At 40.3% G+C, this 21,488-nt stretch overlaps 2 protein-coding genes across 4 annotated transcripts in view; one reads left to right on the top strand and one right to left on the bottom strand.

Moving 5' to 3' along the window:
- The window catches only part of FGGY (FGGY carbohydrate kinase domain containing), a 327,828-nt gene extending 325,927 nt beyond the window's left edge, over positions 1-1,901 (bottom strand). The window contains exon 1 of the mRNA XM_037404966.1: positions 1,883-1,901. The gene's annotated coding sequence lies outside the window, so the exon portion shown is untranslated. The remainder of the gene's footprint in view (positions 1-1,882) is intronic.
- Positions 1,889-21,420, top strand: MYSM1 (Myb like, SWIRM and MPN domains 1). Of its 3 annotated transcripts, XM_037404958.1 has the most exons (20): positions 1,961-2,095; positions 3,704-3,779; positions 3,964-4,034; positions 5,061-5,138; positions 5,274-5,300; positions 5,823-5,901; positions 6,630-6,728; positions 7,355-8,115; positions 9,304-9,434; positions 10,629-10,732; positions 11,687-11,764; positions 12,876-12,964; positions 13,286-13,340; positions 13,425-13,475; positions 14,203-14,277; positions 14,562-14,750; positions 14,988-15,120; positions 17,055-17,160; positions 17,283-17,340; positions 18,168-21,420. In XM_037404958.1, exons 1-20 carry the CDS (start codon positions 2,019-2,021, stop codon positions 18,330-18,332), a joined length of 2,502 nt encoding a protein of 833 aa, XP_037260855.1. In that variant the 5' UTR covers positions 1,961-2,018; the 3' UTR covers positions 18,333-21,420. The 3 variants fall into 3 exon arrangements, with proteins under 3 accessions (XP_037260857.1, XP_037260856.1, XP_037260855.1); XM_037404960.1 differs by lacking the exon at positions 14,203-14,277 and having other exon boundaries at positions 1,889-2,095; XM_037404959.1 differs by lacking the exon at positions 5,274-5,300 and having other exon boundaries at positions 1,889-2,095.
- Positions 21,421-21,488: the final 68 nt, after the last annotated feature.

Below are 21,488 nucleotides of genomic sequence, written 5' to 3' on the forward strand. Positions count from 1 at the left end.
AAGCATTGTTTGGTAAAATCAAATTTTATAAAGCCATCTATTATGAATAAGGAGACATCTGCCTCCTTAAGGATATAGAGCATAGAGATGTTGGAGTCGATAACACTAGTTTTGTTTAGCTTGTGCAGACCTAACTGCAAAGGTGCTGTCAAAAAGAGATTGATTTGCTCTCCCTTTCAGTCCAGCCATGCATGCCTGCTCCAGGGTTGTATGCCTGAGCTGATCCAACTTATTCCACAGCTGTAACTGAACCAAAGGAGAAGCAGGGTAGCAAAGAGCTGAACAGCACTGGCTCTCCTGAGGTAATATAGTATTAGCTTGGTTTATGCTTGTTGTAATTTTAGTCCAAATCAGTTTGCCTCACATGGGGCACCAATTGCCGCAGCACAAACAAGCCAGTGAGTGACAAAAGACTTTACCATCAGTCAGGTTCTACTGTCCATGCCCTCTCTATAGTCCTGAGGCCAGATCACTCAGCTCCTTGTCTCTGCTACCTCTGCGTTCTTCCTGCTCCAGGCTCCTCCTCCATCCAGCCTCCCCTCCCACACTCCTCAGGGCTATTAGCGGAATGAGCTACAGCTGCACATCTTCCATGTCAACCAACCCACTGCCTTCGAAGCAAGGCTACAGCTGCATATTATCAATGTTAATCAACCCACTGCCTTCATTCCTCTACCTATGCTTATTACAGTATTGCTCTCTGAGCTAATTGGAGATCAGAAGACATCTCCCTGCAAATTTACAAGTGTGGGGTTGCTCTGTTCTAGCTTTACTAGATTCATTCCCCATGCTAATAAATCCTACCAAGAGGCTTGGTATAAACCAACTAGAGTAGTGCGTGCTCAGAACTCTCCTAATGCCATGATGTCTAATAACACTATTACGTCCCTGCCCATGGCAGGGTGTTGGGACTAGATGATCTTTAAGGTCCCTTCTAACCCAAACCATTCTACGGTTCAGTATTGGACTGGACCCTCTTTAGACATTTCTGTATTATACCCTATGACATGGCATTGACAGATCCTGAGATTGTAACAATTATTTTTCTGTCTTTCCTCATGCAATGCTATGTCTAGATTTTCCTCATGCAATGGTATGTCTAGATTTTGTGTTTTGAAGTAGAGATAATGAAAACAATCATATTTGCTGTTTATTAATTTCACCTTCAAATCAATTCCAGCACAAAGATGTTCAGAATAAAAAGGTTGCAACAGAGTTTATTGGTTCAAAATACTCGTATTGTCATCTCTTAAAACAGAAAAGCTTTCTTGAGTCGATGGAAGATTCTCTGTGGTCATTTTCTACACAGCGATAATCAGCCCTCCTGGCTCTTCACACCTCCCTTCAGTACACGATTAGAAGGCCAGTTACCACGAAGGGCCAAATACTTCTTGTGAGGTGAAAGACAGACTTAAGAGCGTATGAGAGTAAACCTGTGATTTTTATAGCTGTATTTACAACACTTCAACCCGACCCACACAACATCCCGCTGCTGTCACCTTCCAGATGAACGAAAAGCCACAACCGCACGCTGGGAGGCACACAGAGGCCAGAAACACCGACACCTGCGGCACGATGCACCGCCACAGGGTCCCTCTTCAGCCAGGCCGGGCTGGGCTCGCCGCGGGCGGCTGGCTAAAGCGCCGCCAGCCGGGACAGGCGACTGCCGGACGGGTCCCGCCGCCCCGCGGCCCTGAGGCAGGGCTGCCCACCCTCACGGGACTGACCCCCCGGCGACAGCGGCCTGGGCGGGTTCCGACCTCCCTCTGCCGCAGCCCTGCTCTTCCTCCCCCCGCAGGCCCCCGCGCTCCCCCATGCCTACCTGACACCCACCCCTCTCCCCCGCGCTCGCCCTCAGCTGCCCTCGGCGCGCCCCGCCTACCCCTGCGCCATCTCTCCGCCTCCGCCCCGGCTTCTCCTCAGGGCGCGGCTTCACCAAGGGCTACCGCGCACGCGCCGCGCCCCGTTCCCGCCCAACCGCCGCCGCCGCGTCTCGCGAGATCGTCGGGGCCGGTGTCATGGCGGCGGCTGCTGAGGAGCTGGAGGTGGATATCGAAGGGGACCCGGCAGCTGTGCCTGGAGAGACGGCGCCCGGGTGAGTGAGGGCCGTTTGGTGAGCTGGTAGCTCTGCCTCGGCGGTAGCGCTGCCCCTTCCTCCCGCGGCGGGCAGGGTTTGTGCGAGCGCGGCGGCAGTTAGCCTGAGGAGGCGGCGGGGGCGGCTGCCACTTTCTGAGGTGCTGCCCGGGGTCCCGGCCGCCGTCGGGCCTTCCCTCCGCCTCGGGGGAGAGACCCAGGGGTCTCGCTGAGGGGCCCCGGGGCGCGGGGGTGGCGGTGTGGAGCGTCACCGGGCAGAGCGGGGGCCGCGGGGCCTGCGGAGCCGCTGAGGTGAGTGCAGAGCCGGCGCCGTGGGCCCTGCGGCCCGCGAAATGGGGGCGCTCGGTGGGAGTGCTGGGAGAATCCTTTGGGATACACAGCCCGAAGGAAGAACCTGCGTGGCATAACGGGTGGTGAACTTGTGGGCACAGAGGGTTCAGACAGCTGGACGTGGGAAGGTTCAGAAAACTGGTTGGACAACATCATGGTAAGGGGTCTGTAAACGTGCCGAAGTGAGTGAAGCAGCTGTAACTCCAAACCTGGCTATTACACAGGCTGGGAGAGGCTGAGGGATTGTGCCAGAGGCAGTGGCCGCTCGCACGCTATCCTAGCGCAGCACCTGCCACCGTGCTGCCACCGCAGGAGGTGGACTGCTGGCCAAAGGGCACTCCTCATCTGGCCCATCTCTCGACATGCTCCAAAATACAACAAACAGGACTTGTGTTGGTTTCTGGCTGTACATGGGGATTTATCCTTACCTCTAAAGAGGGGTTTGAACTGCTGATGCAAAGCGGTTTGGAGTAGCAGCTGAGTTTAATTTACTAGCATTGGAAGGGATATAGGGCTAATGAGTCTTTAGAGAAGTCTGAATGTTCTAGAAGCAAAAGATTTTTGAAAACGAGTAATTACATGAATTACTAAGGAGATTTTATGCTGCATTAAAGTAGGAGACAGTTGATCAATGACCTTAATCGGTGACAAATTTCTAAAACTAATAAGTAGTTATTTACAGAAAAGATCAAGTATGATCTGAAGTCCCTCAGAGCACTAACAACCCTGTACAGTAGGATTCTATTAAACCTCATGTAAGTATGAGCTTTCCTCGGGAAGAAAACAGGTTTGTCTTAAGAACAGGGTGGTTTTACCTTATTGGGGGAAAAAAGCAGAAATGTCACGTGGAGATAATACAACTCAATAAAACTTCTAATATTCAAAAATGCAGTTCTTTATTTGTCCGTAAAATTCTGTTTTCTTTCATGTGTGTGTTTTTTACATAGTCACTTGTGCTTTTAGTTTTTCTGGATGAGAATTTTTACTATTCAGGGTTTCACTGGTGTCTTGTACAGTCCGCAGTGAGATAGGTGAGGAGTTGCTACTGAGATTACTAAAAAAGATGATTTACTGAAGGGGGGATTTATGCTGCATCTAATGGAATACAATAAGAGGGTAACGTTATATAAGTCTGCAATATAATAATTTAGTTTTAATACCTAGTTCTGTCATCTTCTGTTAATGTTGTTGTTATCTACTGTATCTTTTTTTTAACTCTGACAGTGTTAATTTTGTTTGAATATGTTTGCGTTGTTTTGAATGCTGGAATTTTTTTCAGAGATGATGAAAACACAGCTTCAGGCCTGCTGCAGGATCATTATCTTGATTCATCTTGGAGAACTGACAACAGTCTCGTAAGTATTTTCTAAATGAATGGTACTTCTAGCAAGGTTATCAGAACTTCTGTTTCCTCCATTCTCTTCTCTCCATGTATGTGGTCTTTCAGGTTTTTAAGCAGTCCTGTTATGTATTGATTCTTGATGCTCAAGTAACACATGACAGAATTCAAGTATTAAAACGTACTTGCATTGTTTGCAGCCATGGACGTTGGATAGCAGCATTAGTGAAGAAAACAGGGCTGTCATTGAGAAAATGTTGATGGAAGAAGAGTATCCTTTTGCCAGTTTGCTTGTATGTTTTTCCGTAGAACAACAAAAAACACCCTGTTTCCAAAGGAACTGGACGAACCTTTTCTTAAGATCACTGAAGCACTGTCATCTTGTAGGTAGACTGCAGAAATCAGGGAGGACCCCTGTATTAATCATCTAGCTACCTGAAGCTTCCTCTGATGCTTCTGATTCTTCAGAAAATCAGTCCAAAGCTTGTAGACTTAAGCTGGCGCTGGCACCAAAACCAGCAATATTTGTCCCCACTTCCACTGCTTGTTCAGTGCCACCTCTGGTGTTGTGCTGATGCGGCTATTTGTGTGGCTTCATAGTGAACCTGATCAAACAGCTGATCTGGCTAAAAATAGCTAGTTCTTTTTGCTGAATTGTTCTTCACTTGGGCTGGTTTACTGTCTGATTTTTGTCTGGCATCATTCATACTTCTGCCAGTGTGCAAGATGAAAACAGGAATGAGGAGCTGCTGCTTTTTATTTTTCTCTTTTTTTAAGCAGTGTTTGCTTAATTAGTCTTACCAGTAGTAGCCTCTATGGCTTAAGTTGGCCTTGCCAGCTGCTAGGTAGGTTATAGTAATAGAAATCATGGGCTAATTTATTTTCATGCTCTTTTTGAAGTTGCGTGTAATAATATTCAGTAATAGAGAAACAAGAAAATAAAGCAATTAGTTTTCCTAATAGAATGAATTATTGAGACTTAATTTGAAAGTAGATAAGGTACCAGCACAATGAAAATTACTTTATTTATATTCTAAGACAAAAAAGAGAAATGCTGTTGTAGAAACAGGATACCCAGTTTACTGCAGGTAAAATGAGTGTGGGGATTCAGAAGTCAAATGTCACTTCCTTGTGCGTTAGACCATTTCACACACTTCTACTAGTTTATTTCAGTTTTGAAAGCAGTGCATATTTGCTTCTACATGCTGAATAATTATGAACCAGTGTAATTTATATGATTATTAGAATTTTCATGTGTACAAATATCTCTGATGTTTTGAAAACTTAACTATTTCAGATATTATTTATCTAATAAATCACTTTCTGAAAAAATATGGCTCAATCAAAAGGAAGTGGAGAAAAGATCTATGAAAAGGTAAGCTGTGTTCTGGCAAAAATTATCAGTTGGATGAGAAGAAATGAAAAGTCCTTCCAGAATAAGGTGGTTTGCTGAGATACACAACAGCATCACAATTATTAATTTTTATTTTCACTTTTTTTTTATTTGCAGCCCACATAAGAAAACTGGAAAAGTCATGTATGTACATTTTAATGAGTGTGTTGCATTTTTAAGTGTGGCATCTGTTTTTTATTAAGTTAACAGATACTACTTAAAAAAAACCCCAAACCTTACAGTTCCTTAGCTCCTTTCTGTTTGGCTGTGCAAATTTGGTTAAGAGACCTTTCAATGCAAAGAAATATTGCCGTCTGTAGTAACTGGCTTGTAGTAAACTATTTTGGTTTTTGTAGCACAGTGGTCCTTCTGAAAAAAACCCTTGTTAATTCTAGTCAGCTTTCTTGCCTGAACTTTTCTGTTTGCTGCTTCTGTGTATTTCTATACCATTAGTTGCTGGTGAATATTGTGTTGCCTTGCCATCTTCCTTTGTGATGGAGATGCTGACATAATTCTCAATATTTTATTTATCAGTCACATTCACGTTTACCTTGAGTTTTACCGAAGATGGGGAGTAGTCTTCCTGTCAGAAGTTGCCTTCAGTTGCTGGGATTTGAGAATATATGTTTTTAAGAAAGCACTAACTTCTGCTTCCTGTTTTTCAAGGGTGCGATCACCTGCAAAATCAGCTAGCTACTCGTTGAAGTGGACGTCTGAAGAGAAAGAACTGTTTGAACAAGGACTGGTAAGTTTCTTTATATAGGTAGTATTTTGAATAGAAGTCATTAGTTTATCTTAAATAAAATTATATTTAATATAAATAAGCATGTTTTATTTATCTGTTTCTGCTTTTATACTTCTAATGTGTAAAAATAATTGCCATCTACAAAGGCTGTAATGATAAATCAGACTTATATTGATGAATCCCCCCCCAAGATGATTTTGTTTACCAGATTTTGTTCATGTGGGGCTGATTACAATTTGAGATCACAAACTATTTCAAGTACACAGCTTTATGGATTTTACAATCATAATGCTTTAGTTAACTACAGGAAATATAATGTGTTCTTGAGGCCAATCAGCTAATAAAGTTAAGTCCTTTAACTACTGTTGTAAGGTTTTTAGAGTATATGGTGGTACAGTGCGGAGTGTTTGCTTTGTCAAGCACAAATTTGTTTCAGTAGAATTCCTTGGGTTAGTAGGCAGCAAAATTCACCATGTACTTCAGCTGGGTGAAGATGATCATCTAGTCAGGCAGAATAGCTATAATTCCTACTGTTGGATGCAATTTTCTTGGTACAATATGGATAGTGAGGTTCTTTACCGTGGGTTTGTGTTACTGTTTGTACATTTGTATGTATTTTTTTGAATTTTTTGAATTGAATAATTGAGTGTTTAAACTCTTTTGACACATAAAGTGCAGTGTCTGGTATGTTACAGTTTGGGTAACTTAAATGTGCTTTGTTGTGCTAGGTGAAGTTTGGCCGCCGGTGGACGAAAATTGCCAAGTTGATTGGAAGTCGTACTGTTCTACAAGTAAAGAGCTATGCTCGGCAGTATTTTAAGAACAAGGTAAGCAGCGTTATCTCTGTATTAGCAAAAGGGCTGTTGGGCAAGTGTGCTGTTGTACACATAGCTTGGTTTAAATCTGTCTTCTCAAGGTACTGCTGCTAAAAGTATGTACTCTATTTATTCCCATATTCAGAGAAGTGGAATATGCTTATTTGCAGACTTAAATATGAAGTCAGAATTGATTGCAAATTCCTAGAATGGCTTCATTATTTTTATTGTTGGTATAAATAAATAAATGTATACACTTGTAGTCTCTTATGCTGTTGGTCGTTCGTCTGAAAATACTTGTTTTCCACTATACAGCTGTGTGTTGTAGTTTTAGCTTTAGCCTTATTTGAGACTTAGGGAGAGTTTTAAGAAGGAATTACTACTGTTTAGGTTTATTTGATTATTAATGATTTATTTTCATTTGAATAGAAATACATACTAATTCACGCTTGGGCTAGAAGTATACCTGTAATGCTGTGTAGAAGTCAATTGTGATAGATTAAAATGTATCAAAAGGATGAGATGAGGAAGAAACGCTTCAGATTATCTGCTGTTCAAGTAAAATAGTTCCAATTATTTGGGAGTCAGAGGGGATCGTTTTGTTTTTCCCTCCTAAAAATACTTTGTATTTTCCTAAGGCAAAAAATGGTGACTCTCAAAAAGAAGAGCAAAGTCAGCGTGGGAGCAGCCTTCCCATTGAAGATGGGATAAGGGTAGAAGCATGGTCATCTGGGGTCTTGAGAGGCCGTGCAGACCCCAATCTGAATGCCGTGAAAATTGAGAAGTTGTCAGATGATGAGGAAGTAGACATAACTGATGACATGGATGAAATACTTTCTCCTACCTTCCAGCAAGAAACTGGAAAATCTGAATCATCTATTTCAAAAAGTCCAGTTGAAGAAACAAAGGGAGTGGAACACGCTTTTTCACCTGTGGGACACAGTTCTGCAGCTTCTTTACCTAAAGAAGATCCTCAACATACCAAGCAAGATACAGTGGATGCCTTAGTATTTCCAGGTGTCGCTGCAACATGTTCTCAGCACCTGAATGGTGATAAATCTGTGAGTTTAGATTACCACCAATACAATAATTTTATTGAGAAAGCTGAACAAGGCAGACTAGTAACATCTCGTGGTACTAGACCGGTAACTGACCAGGAGCTTAATGAGGAACAGAGAGACCTGGCTGATAATGGATTGCTTTTTCCTTCTCCCTGCCAAGTGGATGAGGATCATCAAGAAGAAGCAGAGGAGCTTAAGCCACCTGATCAAGAAGTGGAGGTTGACAGAAGCATCATTCTGGAAGAAGAAAAGCAAGCTATTCCTGAATTTTTTGAAGGGCGTCAGGCCAAAACACCAGAGCGTTATTTGAAAATTAGGAATTATATTTTGGATCAATGGTAAGATGCAATAATTACGTTTATTGAAGTAAGTGGTGAGGATGACTTGTGTCCTGCTTTGTTGTAGTTAAAACACTGCTTAGTACTAACAGCTTGCTTCTGAAAAGAGTAAAATTAATTTTATGGTGGCATTATAAAGATTGCCAGTGAACAGCTCTGATTATTAATGCTTCTTTTGAGTCTTCCCAGGTTTTTTTTCTGGCATTCTGGAAGCTAAAAAATAAAAATACTTTAAAGTGTTATGAAAATGAGTAGTGTCCTATACCAGAACAGGCTGCATCCGTTTTAGTTATGTTAATTTATTACAATTTTTATCGTCTTGTAAGAATGCATATATGGTTTTAATAAATCGTTCCTCAAAATAACTGATTAAATTAATTCGGTAATGAGGTCTGTAGCATTGTAGGTACTGCCTTTACAGAAGGGCAGCTAGAAGAAATAGTCTGTGCTAGAGCCAATAATGTTGACCAAAATAATGCTTCAAATTAAGAATCAGTTTGGAGTAGTGCTTGCACACTTGAATATTTTATATTCCATCTTCAAAGAATCAGTTTAAGGAACTGTAGTGATTTGTGGGAGCCAGTTCAATACACAGGTTATTCTATTAGCAGTTCAGTTCTGCATGCTTGTGTCTGTTAGCTTGCTTTTAAGTAGGCAGAATTGCTGAGTTTAACTCTGCCCTTGTTCACTTATCTTGTGTATTGACAGCTTATTCTAGTTGCAGAGAAACTCTAGAATTCCGTACCAGAGAAGTGTTGAGCTGAAACAATTCAGTATCAGTTTAAAAGCAAGTAATAAGTGCATAAAGAGTGAAAACAGGTTTATTTATTACATGGAGGAATCCTGTGATTATATGAGCTATTTAAACTAATCTAATGAATACATTCTATCAGTTTAACTTCCAAGTAATTCATTGCTTCCTGGCACCAGTCATGTCAAAGAGTTTATTTTAACACATGGGACATAAGTTTCACTCTGCATAATTACGGATGTGTGTGAATAACCCTAAAATAAATTGCGTTTTGTGAAGTTTCTTTTTTTGCTGTGATTGCCCTGCACAGTGGTGTGCATTGTGGAAGGAAAAAAAACACTTCAGTGGCTCCTCTTAGCCTCAGCTTAAGCCACACAATTCCTTCCTCCTTCCATGATTTGTTTTACTATTTGACAATGTGCTATGCTTTATTTTAGGGAGAGATGTAAACCCAAATACCTGAATAAGACTTCTGTACGTCCAGGCCTGAAGAACTGCGGTGATGTTAATTGCATTGGACGGATCCACACCTACTTGGAATTAATAGGAGCAATTAACTTTGGCTGTGGTAAAGATATTTTTATTGGAATCAATTCGGAACGCATCTCTTGTTTGACTGTCAGGGTTTTTTTTATTAAAATGAATGTTTTCATGTGAAGGCTAAACGTTAAGGTTAGTAGATGTGTCTTTAAAAGAAAAGTCGTAAGTTCACTTCATTGAAGCATGGATGACTGCACTGTATCAGAATCAAGTATCCATGTGGATAATCTTCCAAATTCTCTGTACTCTTAATGTCTTAAATAGTACTTGTTGTTACATTTAAGTTGTGAAGAAGACAATCTTTCTTTGGACTGTGTTTAGTATATTTGTGTTCCAGCCTATATGGCCATAGCCCATTTTGGTGCTAATGTTGAAGGACTACTTAATGTTAGGGTGTACTGCTGACACAGAAGGATACGCATTAATCCTTACTAGGAAGGACTTTCTGAGAAGATTGTCTCTCATGACCTTTGAAAACCTTAAGGAGTTTGTAACCTGCTTACAAGACTATGGATTTTTGGTTTTACACAAGACCTTTTCTCTTTGCTTCCTCTTCCCCCCACCCCCCGCCCCCTGTTTACCACACGCCAGCTGCATTTTTTTTGTTTTGTTCTTTTCTTTGTCTGGTGGATTTTTTTCCTGATACTTGCTGTATCTGAAATTCTGCCCTCCTTCCACATATGACAGAATTCAAGTTTTGTTTCTTTTTGCCAACTGAATTATAACTGCTTCCTAAATAAAAACCAATGTCTTCATCCTCAGGGCTAGTTTTTTTACAAGATTCAAACATTAAAATTAGGTGATATGTTAAAAGCATATATGTACACCTGTAACATAGAGTTATAAAATATTTATATGTAAATTATAAAACTTATATGTAGTTTTAGAGTCTCTGGGTTGATTTTGGTCTGAAGCTGAATGACAGTCACCTAGGAGAGTAGCAATGTCCTGCAGATACATTTCGTCTGAAGTAAATGTTACTAAAAATAACAATAAGGAAGGAGGTTTTCCTGTCTTAAAAATGCTGTGGTAGTGGGCGAGGGCTATATCATCAGTCAGTAATGTGACCAAGAGGTGTCTATTCACTGTGGGCTTTTTGTTGCTTTTTTCTTTATGGCATTTGTTGTTAACGTCTTACCTATGTCATTCTTGGGTCTGTACCAGTAGTAAGTGGCTACATACTTTACTGAAGCACAGTGCATCTCTCTTCTGTATCTTGTAGAACAGGCTGTCTATAACCGGCCCCAACCAGCTGATAAAACACGATCCAAAGAAGGCAAAGACACAGTGGAGGCATACCAGCTTGCTCAGCGCTTGCAATCCATGGTACGTTCTGGTAAAGGGGCGGTGGGCAGCAGAAAGCATTCAGTGTGAAGGAGGTCTTCTCATTTTCAAGCTAGGGCATGTCAGGAAACATCTTCCTCTCGTTCAGTTTGCAGTTTCATTGGTATGCCCTGTAATTTGAGTGTCAGTCTGAGTAAAAGTTCTGCTGTCTGAGAGGTGTCTGCCCTAACGTCTGCTATCTTACACGCTTGATTTCTGTTCAGGTACTTCACTACGACTGTGTTTCAGTCTTTTCCCTCAGCCCTCACCCGTTCCTCCCCACCTCTCTGTAATCTGTTAGCCTGAATTAGCCAGAAACTACTGGATTGCAGTGGTAGTATGTAATTAACTTGCTTCCATTTTAACTGTTAGGTACGGTAGGTATATGATATGGCTTACAGAGAGCCTTATGCACACAGTTAAGTACGATGGTAACGCATTTATAACCACATGAACTACCAAGGCCTGCCAGGTTTAATTTTCATATTCACATTTAACGTAGCATTTTTAAAGTACTTCACAGCAATATAAATCGATTGGTGAGAGGATAACTAAATCAATCCCACTAAAAAAAATAAATTGAAATGTAAAGAACTGTAATGTACACTAGATGTAAACATACTGGGTTTATAGCTTTTTGTATTGTCTGAGCTATAAATCAGAGCTGGATAATAATGTGCTGTTGCTGTCAGAAACGTTGATGATCCATGGAACATCAACCAGGTGTTATGGTTTACAGCCTTAAAACCCAAAAATTTCACTGAGGTGTTTCATGACAGATGGTGAACTACTTCATTCTGCAGGACTCCAGGGTGTTCTTTCTTTTCTGGAAATATGTCATAGTGTCAGTAACATTCGTGTGGCAGTAGCCTTTTGGACAATGTTCTTACGGCTGATGAAGTGAAGCAGTTTTTTCAGGAGTAAGAACCTTGACTGACGTTGATTTGCTTGCTGCAGCGTACAAGAAGACGGCGCGTGCGAGACCCTTGGGGAAACTGGTGTGATGCAAAGGATTTGGAAGGACAAACATTTGAGGTAACCCTTCTGTTTTTTAAACTTTCCTTAAAGAATTAATTCTGACTAACTGCTAGCAGGTGGTGTTGCATCAAATAGGTAAGGGAAACAGTTGTGTAATAGGTACTTAACCTCTCTTTGTGGAAGCAATAATTTGAAAATGATGTAGCAGCTGTTACATCTTTATGCTGCTGATAAATCCAAATGTACTTTGGTGTTTGCAAAGGTGTTCCTGTTGTGAGCGTGTAGTGCCCTTCACTCTTCTATGCCCATAAAGCTCTTCGCCTTGTCTTGTGGGAGATTTCATGACCCTTTGTTTTCAGTTAACTGCCTTACTAAAGCTAACAGTAGGGGATAGGAGAATGACATGTAAATGTTATTTTTTCAGTCCTGTATGGTTTCTTTGTGTTTATAATGCACGTGATTGAGTCTTAACATTCTGGGTATAGCAATATCCCCAGAAATACTGTGGTTTATTAAGTCCTTGGAAAAATCGTGCAAGTTTAAATATTTCATAGAAGACTCGGAAAGAAAATATCCACTTGTTCATTCCTACAATTTCAAATTATACAAAAAGTGAAGAACTGGAAACATCCTGGTTTTGCTGTCTAGAAACCCACTTATATTTGCAACCTTCAGTCATGAGTATCTGTAACAATTCCATAATGTTATAACACCATACCTGTTTTTGAGTAACTGTGGTTAGTAATTCCAACACTTTCTGCAAAATACATATTTGGATGGAAATTTAGTTTGAAAACACCCCTAACGAAGGGTCATGAGAAATTCTGGGCATGGATTGTAAGGGTGGATTTTCTCCTTCGCCAATCACACTTGCATTTGTGCATGATTTGCTGTACAGGCTGTGATTTTACTGAATTTCATTGACTTGGAGAATGTAATAATTCTCTCAGCGGGCGTCTTGTGGACTAGATCTCTGACGGTCATTACTTTCACACTGCTCAGTTCTGCTAGGGCTATTGCCCACTGGCTCGGGTAGTCCTGTAACGCAAATCGACAGCATCTCGAGAGGATGCTGGTGTTAAGAATTTATTCTGGGCTGGTTTTGCAATCACTACTGAAAGAGCACTTAAGACATTAAGGTAGAGTTAATTTTTTAAAATTTTTTTAGCATCTATCGGCCGAAGAATTAGCAAGAAGAAGAGAGGAAGAAAAACTGAAACCTGCAAAATCTTCTAAAGGTTCGAGACAAATAAAAAGGTATTATTTGATGTACATCATGTTTAAACATAGGTCTTCTAGAAGTGAAAAAAATGTCTTGCATAGTGTCAGGCTGGAACGCCGCAGATCATTTATATGTGTTATGGTCTGAAATAACACGTGCAGTTTGAATGTTTCATATGGAAATTCATGAGTGTGGGTAGTGAAGTTTCTGTACTTGGTGGAAGTCATCCTAGTATGGGATGGGAAAATCCAGTAAAAAACCCAAGATTATTCCTCCTCTGCCAAGGAGACAGTGGAAAACTTGAAACGTTCCCTCATTGTCCTACATCTTTAGAGAAATTTTCTTTCATTTTATAGTTCCTTTGATCCCTTTCAGCTGATACCGTGCTGTTTGTTCACTGAAGAAAAACAGGTATGTACCCATGAGTGAATAATCAAGAATGCTTTATTATTTACGGTACTTTTCTTATACTCATTATTGTGTTTATCACTTCAGGAACCTTTTCAAGTGAAAGTGTCTTCCGAAGCACTTTTAATAATGGATTTGGTGAGGATTAAGCTTTGTCTTTTAAAAAGCTATGATGTATATGTTGTGTTGTGGTTTTGTTTTTTTAATGGGCAGCACCAGAAATTTGAGAAATGCAGTACTTTGCATTCAGACCTAAAGCGAGAATCTAGTATTAAATAAAGATTAAAAACCCCTAAAGATGCATGGGGTTTTTTTATATTGTGCTTAATGTACAACCATTTACCCTCTAGAAAACCTAGTAAGAGTGTTACTACCTACTACAGTCTGTCATACTTGAAATATAATTCGCTTAAAGCTACTTTCTGCAATAGACTGCCATTTTGAAATCCTGTACATTAATTTTCTACTAGTCTGGGAATTGATGTTGTGTTTATAGAGCAATGTGGGGGGGTGGTTGTTGTTTTTGGTGTTGTTTGATCTTAAGAACAAGAGGTTGTACCAACATTTGTGCAGTTGTTCAGCGTTGCACAGGGTTCAGTATTTAAAGCTAGCATTGCTGCATGTATGGAAGTGTATAGTGTATTTGTGTAACGTGTATATAATAAGCAAGCGTAATCTTTTCTGTTTGCTTTAAGTGGAAACACTGGGTATTTGAGAATCCCTAGCTGTCCTAAGTTTTCCTTCTGTTTGTCATTGAGAAGTTACTCCCTTGCAGCTGTGAAGCCAATGTATTCTGTTGTCTGCAGAGGGAAACTAGGAGAAATGATACCACTTGGACTTTAATTACTGTTTAATATCATTTTAGCACTCTCATGTATCTATGGCAGAAGTAATAGGGCTGCTAGGTGGAAGATACTCTGAAGCTGATAAAATTGTAGAAGTAAGTGTTTGTCTTCTTATGTTTTCTCTAAAATACTAAAACTGTTATGATAATACATATAATTTGAATAGATGTAAATATTACTTCTGAAGGGCAACAGCTTAAATATATGAAAGTTGAAGTTAATTGTTGTAGTCTTGAATGTTAAGAGTTACGCTTATGTTCAAGTGATGGCCTGTCCTCTGTCATGAGGAAGATCTGGTATATGACTCTTAAAATTCTTTAAGTTTTATTGAACTGATGGAGATTTCTTGCATTTATCCATCTGGAGACCTTTTTAACAGGTTTGTGCAGCAGAGCCGTGCAATAGTCTCAGTACAGGACTGCAGTGCGAGATGGATCCCGTATCTCAGACGCAGGCCTCGGAAACGCTGGCTGCCAGAGGGTACAGTGTTATCGGGTGGTACCATTCCCACCCGGCCTTTGACCCCAACCCCTCCATACGAGATATTGACACTCAAGCTAAATACCAGGTACTTGTTGGTGTGTACATTCAAAATAAATAAATAGGAAAAAAAACCCCACCCCAACCAACCACCCTAAAGCCTCTCTGGCATTTATGATCAAATACCATTTTCACTGTAATGCATCTTAAAATCAGTTTATTGATAAATTGACATTAATTCATTTGTAATGTCAGAATGCTGTTCTGAAAAAGGTTGTATTTCTTGTATGTGTCTTTTTTTTGTGTGTGTTTTTGTATTTTCTAGAGTTATTTCTCCAGGGGTGGTGCCATGTTCATTGGAATGATTATAAGTCCTTACAACCGAAATAATCCTCTTCCATATTCCCAGATTACTTGTCTAGTCATTAGTGACGAGATCAGTTCTGATGGTTCCTACCGTAAGTATCAGTATTTTATCCACTGACTTCATTTTTCTTTTCCTTTTGGATACTAAGAGGAGAAACTTTGTCTGTTCTTGAACTTGAGAAACAGGTATTTGTAGATTTATGCTGGTAACTTCTGCTGTACAGAACCAGGAATTTCACTTAGAGTAATCCTGCAAGTAGTCCGTGCTGTCATGACAAGAATAAATAGGTATAAATAGAAGATTATTTTTCTGTATTAACATTTCCCACAATCTGTGAAAGAAATTAAAGGTTTGGGACAGGGGTTGGGGTTGTTTACACACAGTATCCATATGAACAGCTGAGAAACCCGCTCTGCGTGTATTGCGTAGACTTTGCTGTGTAACAGAATTCTGAACAGATCCTCTGATCAAGGAGGCAGAAGTGTAATACCAAAGAATTGGCAGCTCTAGCGGCCAAAAATCCTTATTTGAGTAACTTTGCAGTCAGAAGGTCAAAGGATCAAACTTGCCAGCTGTCCAGGAAAGCACAAGATGGGAAAGATGAAACGGTGTGCTGGCATGAATCCCAACTGAAGCAAACAAATTCTTGATTAAAAATATCACTGGCGTTTCCTGAAAAAGGGGTGATTTCCCTTCTTGAAGAGTTAAGAACGTATCGCACAAAATTTATGGTGTTTCAAGTGATCAGATCTCCTTCCCTAATGTGAGAATTCCCATGATAACAGTCTATGGTTATGGTAGCTGCCTCTTCGCTCTCCTCCTCCCTCCACCTGTTTGTCACGATTTTTGCATCCAGACTCCAAGGTTTCCAGTTTCCTTGGCAAGGCAATAGCAGAGGCCGTGTGAGCCAACAGTTCCCCCTCTTGTTTTTTCCTGTGGAAGTACACAAGGGAGACCATCTGCCTGGAGGCTTGCTTCCTCCTCCCAGGGGAAGCGAAGTGGTGGCCACATCTGTGCAATACTCCCTGTTCGCCGTACTGACAGTCCCCTGATCTCGCCCGCATCCCCCATGCATCCCGCCCTCATGGTGTGGGGGTAAACTACATAGAAACTTCATCTTGATTGTCTGAGAGGACTTCATATTTATGTCTCTCTCCTGAAACCAGCTTGTTACAAAATGGTGTCTCCTCTGGCTCTTTAGAAAAATTACAGCGTGGCAGCAGTGGATAGAACTATACACTCCGCAAATGAATAAGAATGAGTATTTCATATGAGCCATAAATAGTTAAAAACGCATTCCGCGTTGAATGCTTTTCACATTTGAGATGTGTTCAAATAGCAAATTGTATTTATTGCTTTCTTTTTGCGTACCCTGAGGTCTAGTTGGAAAGCATGCGTTTCATCTCATTAAATTATTACGCTCTTGGAAAGGCTTTTTCTTAATTTATTTTTAATGACTTACTGAAATTTACACTCTCTTTCGTCGTGATTTTTGGTAACTGAATCGTGTTCTGCAAGTAATACTCTGGTGTTCCTTTGGAATACTTTCAAAATTCCTCTTCCCCCACCTGCAATAAACTAGAATTTCTTCCTTTAGGAGAAAAATTCCTCTGAAATCTGGAACAATAGTCAGCCGCTTCATCAGCCAGTTCATACATGAAAAACCCCACCTTTTTTATTCACTTAACCACATAGCTCTTAGAGTACGAAAATGGGACTAAGTTGTAAAAACTCAATTTATTTCACCATTTTTCTGTTACATTGTTGGTTTCTGTGGGCTTCCTTATGGCGTGAGGAATTGGCGAGGGCAGGGAGGAGAACAAGTTTGTTCCCTGCTCCACCAAAATGAAGTTTGGAATCCGAAATGCGTCAGACTTCACTGGCAAGTAACAGAGCTGCAGCCTTCTGCAGGCAGGAATAAATTATGAATGGTGATGGGGAAGGAAGGGGTTGCGTTTAGAACTAAACAAGAAAAAAAGCTGAGTGTACCAGCAACACTGAATGACCATGTTCAATTGATTACAGGCCTGCCCTACAAATTCGAAGTACAGCAGATGCTGGAGGAACCTCAGTGGGAATTAGTATTTGAAAAAACGAGGTGGATAATTGAAAAATACAGATTCTGCCATAGGTATATGTCTCCTTCTGTTATAAAGAATAGCCAGTTTAGAATTCTTGCATGTTTATATTGATGTTTTAGTAAAGATGTGTGGCTGCTTTTGACAGCACTACTATTTGTTTTTCTTCCAACAGCAGCGTCCCCATGGATAAAATTTTTCATAGAGATTCTGACCTGACTTGTTTGCAGAAAGTAAGTTTTCTACTTTTAGCTTTTTTAATTTAATTTTTTTTTTCAAATACAAATTTGCTTTCTATCAGCAGAAGTCACCTGAAGTTACATTTTTACAAATCGGAGAGGTAAACTAATCACAAAAAATGACTTCTGTGGTGCAGCTTATGTAGTTAAGCACACGGTGAAAATCAGAGTGCTCGTTTGAGAGGGTTGGGGGCAGCGGTTAAGTGCAGATACTGAGTTTTAACCTCTGTTTGGAGGAGAACGGATGGCAAATTAATCATGGTTGAGTGTTGTATGCCTTCAGTGGTGAGAGCTGCCTGTATTTCAAGAGCAGATCTGGGCTTCCTAGTCCTTTGTTCGATCAGGAAGGCAGTGCTGTGCCGTGCTTCTCATGCATAAGTGACAACTTTAATTTTCCAGTCAGCGTAGTCATTGCTAGCAAGTTCTAAATAACTACAGCTGTAACATTAATTGCACAAACAAGACAGAAAATCTGCCCAAAGCGAAAGACATAAACAGAAAACACGTACGCAATAATTACCCACTTCTAATTTTTCTTTCCCTCTCAACATGACTTTACTTACAAACAACTTAAATCTAAAATTGACTTGGTAGAATACTCTTGAATTTAGCTGTTGTGTAATTGGTTTTAAATCACCCATGTGTTCTTGTGTGACTGTTCCTTTTTAGAACATATATTGTACAGTTGAACGCTTTCTGTAATGTTAATCCTAAATAAATAAATCAGAATAGTTTTGGAAAACTTACTGGCTAGAAGGGGAAAAAAAATAAACTCAGGAAAACTGACAATTAAAAAAAAGAATCTTCTTTCTTTTGACTAGCTTTTGGAGTGCATGAGGAAGACTTTGGGCAAGGTAACAAACTGCTTCATTGCTGAAGAGTTCCTGACTCAGATAGAAAACTTATTCCTTTCCACGTACAAGAGTGAGCAAAAGAGTAATGCCGAAGAAAATGGGGATGCATGTTCAAATGAATTGCCAGTCTGATGGCTTTAACAAAACACAGTTATGGAATTCTGATTTTATTTTTTCATTTTCTTTCTCTCCTCCCCATTATGTCAGCTTTTGCAGAATTATTGTCTGTTTTAGTAGTAACTGTTAAAGAATCCAGTGTCATCTTATTGTTACGGTTTAAACATACTTTGAAAAACCCCTAACGTGTGTGGGCTGACTACATGAGGAATACTTAATTCTAATGTTTTGTAAAAAAACGAGTGCCACAGTATTGATTGACCAACAGTCTGCTGTTTTGGAAGAAGGACAACCTGTTGAGAATACTGTGCTTTAGTTTCCAAGGGGAGTTTGTCCTCTCTCAAGTCTTCCAGTTTAGGAATTTTTTCTTGTTTTTTGTCTACAGGTACACATCTAACTCGGGATGATTTTTTTCCTTAATGCTTTAGAGATTATAAATTTGAATTAATTCACAAAAGAGAAACTGAAATGAAAATATTGTAGCTCACTGATTTCAAACTTTCCTGATATCCGGTCTGAAGTTTTATTCAGTTGTTGTTTAATACATCATCTGATTTTTTTTTAATCCCCCCCCCGATCCCTGTGATCAAGTAGCTTTTTGGCATCTTCTTTGCTGTCTTGCTTCTGTATCGGGGAGGAAAAGCTGGCAAGTTCTCCTGACTTCTCAGTAGTGGTTGTGCTTGTTTCCAGTGGAAATGATAACTCCTGTCTTATTGCAGGTTGCAATCTTTCTGATCTTCCATTCTGTGGGGAGGTGTTACGTTGTCCTGCCAGATCGCTGTGGTTTGGCCTCTTCTCATTGCCGCTGTTTCCTGTGGAAACAAGAGCTCTTGACTGATGGCAAACTGAGGGCAACAAGCAGAAAAGTATTTGTCTTTTTAAAGAAAAAACCCACCAACTTTTATATTGAGTCTTCTCTATAACGTGCAGTTCAATAAAAGTACACTGCTTTTTGTCAGTTCTTCAGTTAGCATTTCGTACAAGTATATATTCATATAAATTAGTCATAGGAGGATTGATCTTGATCGAGAAGTTTCTTGATCGCAGCTTGGCAGTGTTTCCTGAGCTGTATCACTTTAAACCTTTACAGGAAAAAATGCGCTTAAATTTTGCTTTTGAAGTCATGAGGAAACCTGACTTGTACACAGTTACAACTATTTACACAGATTTATCTTGGGCAGAGTTTTTCAGCAAGGTCTGAAATATATTTGAAAGGATAAAGCAAGCAAGACCTTGACTTTATATCTAGAGGGGGGTGACAATGGACTTGGTTCAGATTTTAAAAAAACCTATATGTGCGTATATCTAGTTCTACGTAACATAAAAGGAATTTTAAGATTTTATATGTTTACATTTTTAACTTCATCTTTTCATTTGTATAAAGAGTTTGAAAAGCTTTAAAACTGTAGAGCTGCATCCCAAGGAGGGAACTCCTTCCCAGGAAGTTAACAGGACTTTGTTTGTCACGCCTCATAAAACGTTAGGCTCTTTCTCCGTGGACGGTGCAGAACCCAATTTTAGGAAAATGTGAGCCCTTGATGCTCAGTGGTTCTCCCAGTGCAGATTAAAGAGCTGCGGGCTTAAAAATACTGGGGAAGGTCTGTGCTCTCTTCTGTGTTCGGATCTGCTGGTGGGTGCAGCTTCACGTCCCGCTACTGTGTATCATGTACAAACTTGGTGTATCCATCTACAGAAGGCATGTTGACTCGGTCTGCGTATACTCTACAGTGTCATCTTTGGGGCTTGCTAATCAAAAATCCTGCATGGCTTTCTGTATTTCTAGTTTAAACTACGCTCCTGGTGAGACAGCGTTCCTTCCCTGCTTAGCTCAGAGTGGTCTGCAGCGTCAGGTATTCTTTTGCAGTTCTGCGGAGGTTACTCTCTAGAAAAATCACCCACAGTATAAATGTGTGTACTAAAAGCTGTAATTAGTTCTGATTTGTAGGAAGGTAATTTTGATCCTCTTGTGTAACAGAAGTATGAGGTAGGTAACGTTTGTTGTCCACATATGGTCTGTTTCCAGCGACTTCAGGATGGAGGTCGGTATTACTCAGGTAGTGGTAGCTGTGCTGGCTGCTTCTCTCTTTAATGACTAAAATTACTGAAGACAGACAGTTGTTGTATTGGATTTAACAGCGATGTTGCACAAGGCAAGTTTTGAGTAAAACATGCTTTTGAAGCAGTTTGTCTCTTGAGAAGAAGGCCTGGTGCACTATGGAGCATTTGATGTGCACACTCAGGCTCCGGATTTTAGAGTTCATTAGCAGGCTGGTGTGAGCGGAAATGCAACTGCTAGTACCAGCGTAACCCAGTACTGTCACGCGGTGTTGTATGTGAGTTGGAAGTAGCACATTTGTGATGCTAAGTAATAATTCTATCGGCAGGAGCCGTGGTAAGAAAATGACTTAACCTGCTTTTCATAATTTATTTTGACTGTGTGGTTAACCATATGAGTTTGGAAGTTGCATGCTTCTAAGGAGATAAAAAGCTATTTTACTAATATTACCAGTTCTGCTACCAAATACATATAAGACATTAAATACTTTTCTTGCAGAACTAATTTTTTTTTCTGTCCAGCTTTTCTTTTCACGCGAGCTTTGTTTGTGTACCTCTCGCAGACTAATCTGCCCTTTCTTTATGTAAGACCAGCTGTTATGCCTTGCCAAGTTGTTGCTCAGGAGGTGGGAAACGTTGGAGTACCAAATAGAATGATACAGTTTAAACTGGAAGAGCCAACAGTTTAAAAGTTAAACAAAGGGGAAAACCCAAACCCCCCACCCCCCATGGTATTTGCCAGAAGTGACATCCTTTATGAGTGTTGACTGAGTCAAGTATCAGCAGTGTGTCACCGGGATACGTGCCTCGGGGTCCAGGGGAGGTGAAGGGAAGGCCCTTTTATTTTTTTATTTAATAAGTAATTTTCCGAGAACAATTCAGTTGAAGAAAACAAACAAAGCCCTGAAACAAACAAAACCAGACCTCAAACCAGCTGAACAAAAAAGGTTGACACTTGCCATTGTTATTAAGTACCTTTTTCCTTTTGCTTGCTGCTTTGGTGTTCCTGACGTGGTCGAGTCTGCTAATAAAGACTGTATATGCAGTACCCTGAGAGGTGTGTCCCGTGTCTGTAACGGCCGCTGGTCTCATGAGCATCATCACATCTGCTCGCTC

This window comes from Falco rusticolus, chromosome 11 (genome assembly GCF_015220075.1).
Source record: "Falco rusticolus isolate bFalRus1 chromosome 11, bFalRus1.pri, whole genome shotgun sequence".
Lineage (NCBI taxonomy): Eukaryota > Metazoa > Chordata > Aves > Falconiformes > Falconidae > Falco > Falco rusticolus.